This window comes from Rattus rattus, chromosome 6, assembly GCF_011064425.1.
Source record: "Rattus rattus isolate New Zealand chromosome 6, Rrattus_CSIRO_v1, whole genome shotgun sequence".
NCBI lineage: Eukaryota > Metazoa > Chordata > Mammalia > Rodentia > Muridae > Rattus > Rattus rattus.
The window spans coordinates 3468279-3472193 of record NC_046159.1 but is presented as its reverse complement, the minus strand read 5'-3'; the positions used below and the strand labels follow the sequence as shown (position 1 = coordinate 3472193).

General features: G+C 44.5%; 1 protein-coding gene across 1 annotated transcript; it reads right to left on the bottom strand.

Moving 5' to 3' along the window:
* Positions 1-896: 896 nt before the first annotated feature.
* LOC116903669 (60S ribosomal protein L31-like) lies at positions 897-1280 on the bottom strand. The gene is made up of 2 exons (XM_032906329.1): positions 1151-1280; positions 897-1069 (listed from the first exon to the last, which is right to left on the bottom strand). Exons 1-2 carry the CDS (start codon positions 1278-1280, stop codon positions 897-899), a joined length of 303 nt encoding a protein of 100 aa, XP_032762220.1.
* Between the last annotated feature and the right edge of the window lie 2635 nt (positions 1281-3915).

The window sequence follows — 3915 nt, the reverse complement described above, 5'->3', positions numbered from 1 at the left end:
GGACAGGAAGGTAATAGTCAATGTATTTTGTCAAGCAATAAAGTACAACATGGGGTGGGGGGGCGTAGAGCATAAACTACAAGTAGAAACTGTAACAGCTTAAACTAAAAGGAACCTGTTCAAATATAATCGAAAACGGGATTTAAACTAGTGGGCCATTCCTTAGCTGGAGGTTACTTAAGAAGATAATCCCATGAAAATTAAAAAGCCTCGATTCTTTCATTATGAGCTGGAGTATGGTTTGGGTGGTTGAGACTAAGATTCTACCAGAGCCTATTTTAGGATCAGAATACTGGGAAACAGTAAAGCGGGGACCAGATGTTTATGAAGTTGCATCCTCATAAACGCACATGGTCAAATCTGAGCTCTGCCACGTTCTTTCAAGCCAGATGCCACTCTCGAATCTCCCCACCTCTGCAATACTGTAACTGGGGTTTCATAATGACGACCCCAGTGTGACTTCTGAGTCACAGCAGGAAGATTGAATTACGCCCTGCTTTGCTGTCATGTATTTAATTATAGTTTTACTAGTCGCAAGCTAGGAAACCCATCTGTCTTATAGCACTGCTAGACTGACCAGAGCCTTCTTGTCAGAAAGAAGCCAGGCTGACACCACCAGCCAAATCTACCGCTCAGAGAGGGAAAAAGCCAAAAGCCAGGATAGCACAACAGATTTTAAAATGTGAGCATTACCTGAACAAGAGCCACTGTCAGTACCATTATCAGGACATAATTGTATCATCCCACCACAGTTCTTATTGTCACAGGTGTGTTTGTTAGTAATAAGTGTTAGGTAACTGATCGCTTTATTAACTATAAGGTATCATGTGTTGTCATGAGGAACAAAAGGAGCATTTTTTTGGGCAGTTCTGCAACTTTATTTGACATTCAAAAGGTTAGCTCTCGTCTGCATTGACCATCTGTAGATTTTTGAATGTGGTAACAGGCACGTAAGTTACCAGTGCGTAGAGCTTGTTTGGTGAATCCTCATCCCCACTGTGTTTTCCGGATGTACTCAGAGGCGATGCAGAACATTCCTTATTCCCTTGTCCCAGCAGCTTTATTAAGCCTGGTGTCAATGCACACATCTGGAGTCACCATTTCCTTTATGGCGAATTTTTTAATTTCTTTGAGTTTCCGAGGAGTGCACTGAGTGCCCGCTTCTTGGAGCCCACTTCATGGATGCGCTTGTGGAGGTTGATGGTGTATTCTCGGGTCACCACCTCGTGGACAGCAGAACAGCCCTTCTTCTTCTCGCCACCCTTCTCTGCGGGAGCCATTCTGCCGGGCTCATGTTGGAAAGGCGAGAGGAGCATTTTTTAAAACGCACTTTAAATGCACATGTTTCGTAAGCAATCACATGGACATAGGCACATGGGCAAAAATGTTAAGACCCTTAATAAACGGAGAGAAAGAAGATAAGAGTAAAACAGGTGACTGGGAAGATAGGCTGTAGGGATGTGGGGAAAGCAGGGCCTGGAGCATCCGCTTTCTTGTCACAAGAATCAAGAATCACTACCTGAATGCGCATCTTAAGTGAGATGTCTTCACAATGAGTGACTAAAGTTTTCTATTTCACTACATTCTGTGCTTGGCCCTTTCCAAATGCTCCTACACCTTTGTCAGTGCTTTGACCAAGTCCACAAAGCTTTGACTACGTCCACAATGCTTTGACCACGCCCACAGTGCTTTGACCACGCCCACAGTGCTTAGACCAAGCAGGGGCCAGCTCTGCAGTGCTGCCGCTGCTCCTGTAAGCAACCCCAATAAAAACTCAATGGTTTTCCAAGTTAGAGTTTTGTGTAGTCGTTACCTCGGTCTACCCAAGGTTCCCTTTTAGGGGTGAGTAGAGCTGTGTGTTTTCTCCCTAGAAGTCTCCCACCACAATGCTCAGGGGAATTTAGGTAAGGCTTTAGGACAGCCCTGCCATAGTGCATAACACACAGTTTCTAATTCTGTTACGTACTTCACTCCTGCCGTTCACTTCCTAGACAAAGTGAGTGAGTTTCTTGTGTGTTTCCTATTTCATGTTTGGAGAAATCTGTACTCTTTGAATATATATATATATATATATATATATATATATATATATATATATATGTTCATTCCTCTGGCTGGGACTCACATACTAACATGAGGCTCATCGGCTTCATATAGATAATCTATGCAGAGCCTGGGGATGACCATCCACAGTACTGTGAACAACTTTCAAAAGGAGACAGTCTGTGTAACTGAAAAATCAGAAAACATCCCTTGTCATATCACACTAACCGCAGGAAGCTCTGGACTCAGGGTCTCCATCTTGGATTGGGGGAGCTGAATCTGCATTAGTTCCTGAGCATTGTTTTCCAACAATGGCCTTATCTTGTGAGTTCTGTCAGTCACTAGAGTGTTACAGTCCATGAATGAACAAAGCCTCATGTTGCTTGTTGACCTGGGCAGTGAAAATAGGAAAGTGGAACTAGAGAGCTGGCTCAGAGGTTAGGAGAACGTGGTGTTCTTGCAGAGGTCCTGACGTTGGTTCCCAGCACCAGCAGAACAGCTCACGTCAGCCTGTAACTCTAGCTCCAGGGGATTTGACACCCTCTTCTTGGCCACTTTGTGGAATGCACACATGCAGTATATACATATGTTCAGGCAAATACTCAGACCCATCAGGTAAAAATAAGCAATCGTAAGAACCCTGCGACATTCACGTACTCGCAGGTCATTGGAACACATGGAGCAGAAGCAGAGTAGAACCCTCCCGCCTGGCTCTCCATGGAGACGTGTCCCTTCTGCCCTGCCCAGCCGGATTCCAGGAAGAGAGCCCAGCAAAGGAAACACTTTTCTTCTCAAGGCAAAGAAAACAGTTTTTCATTTTTGCCTTTAAAATTGTTGCCACTTGATATTCTCTGGGGGACATCTTTGTTCAAACAAACCCACTATTAGGATGCAAATCTCAGGAAACAAAGAGAGTGGACAGGTGTCTCTCCCTCTTTTGTAACAAGAGAGCACTGATATCCAGGCTCCAGAAACCCCTGCAAGTGAGATCGAATCCTGACCAACCGGCCACACTATGCAGATGCAAATAATGGGATAAGTAGCAGCTTCAGAAACATGTTGCAGGTTTTAAAAAAATACAACTCGGGAGCTGAAACTTCAGGCTTGGATATGGACTGTGCAGAGGAAAACCTGACAGACTGATGGCCATGCTGATCCAGGCAGAGGACTTTAACTGGGGTATTTCTGGAATGTTGGAAATGGAAAAAGAAGTTTTTACACATGGGCATTTACTACATGAACTCATGAATGCATTTAGCATGTATTTTAGACACAGTGTTTGGTTCATATGGATGAGTAGAACGTAGACCTTCAGATGTGAAGGGAAACCTATTGCATTTGATCCCCCAACTTGCTCGCAGACGCAGACGTAGGTGGAAGAGGGAATGGATAAGGAGAGGGCATGGGCTCAGAAGAGGTTGGAAGGCGTGGGTGTTGGACTGTCATCGCTCCGAAGTATGGATGTCCTACTGTTTTTTCTGTTATTCCAACTGACTTTCCAATACCGAGAGAGGGGAACAAGAATGAGAGGGGCCTCGGTAAGATTTTTGGCTTAAATAGATAAAAGCAGATTCATGAAATTTCAGAACTCTCTCTGGAAACCCAAGCCTGAGCAAGATGGACATCAGTAGGACAGAATATCTGAGGATGAAAACTTCTGGCATTGGAGGATGCCGTTTGTCATTTTTTTTTTTTATCCCTTCATCCTTCCCAGTCACCGGAAGCTCATCCTTGAAGGAGGAAGACAACACCAGGCTGGACGGTGCATGCTTATCCTGGACTTTGAGCAATTTGATCTGTGTGGGCCTCGGTTTCTGCAAGCAATGGTGGAAAGGAGCACTTGGAGGAGTGACTATTTCACATGTGTGTGCT

Coding starts and splice junctions, on each gene's coding strand:
- LOC116903669 (XM_032906329.1), bottom strand. CDS start 1,280: ATGGCTCCCGCAGAGAAGGGTGGCGAGAAGAAGAAGGGCTGTTCTGCT. Junction 1,070..1,150: donor CTCCAAGAAGCGGGCACTCA/GTGCACTCCTCG, acceptor CATTGACACCAG/GCTTAATAAAGCTGCTGGGA.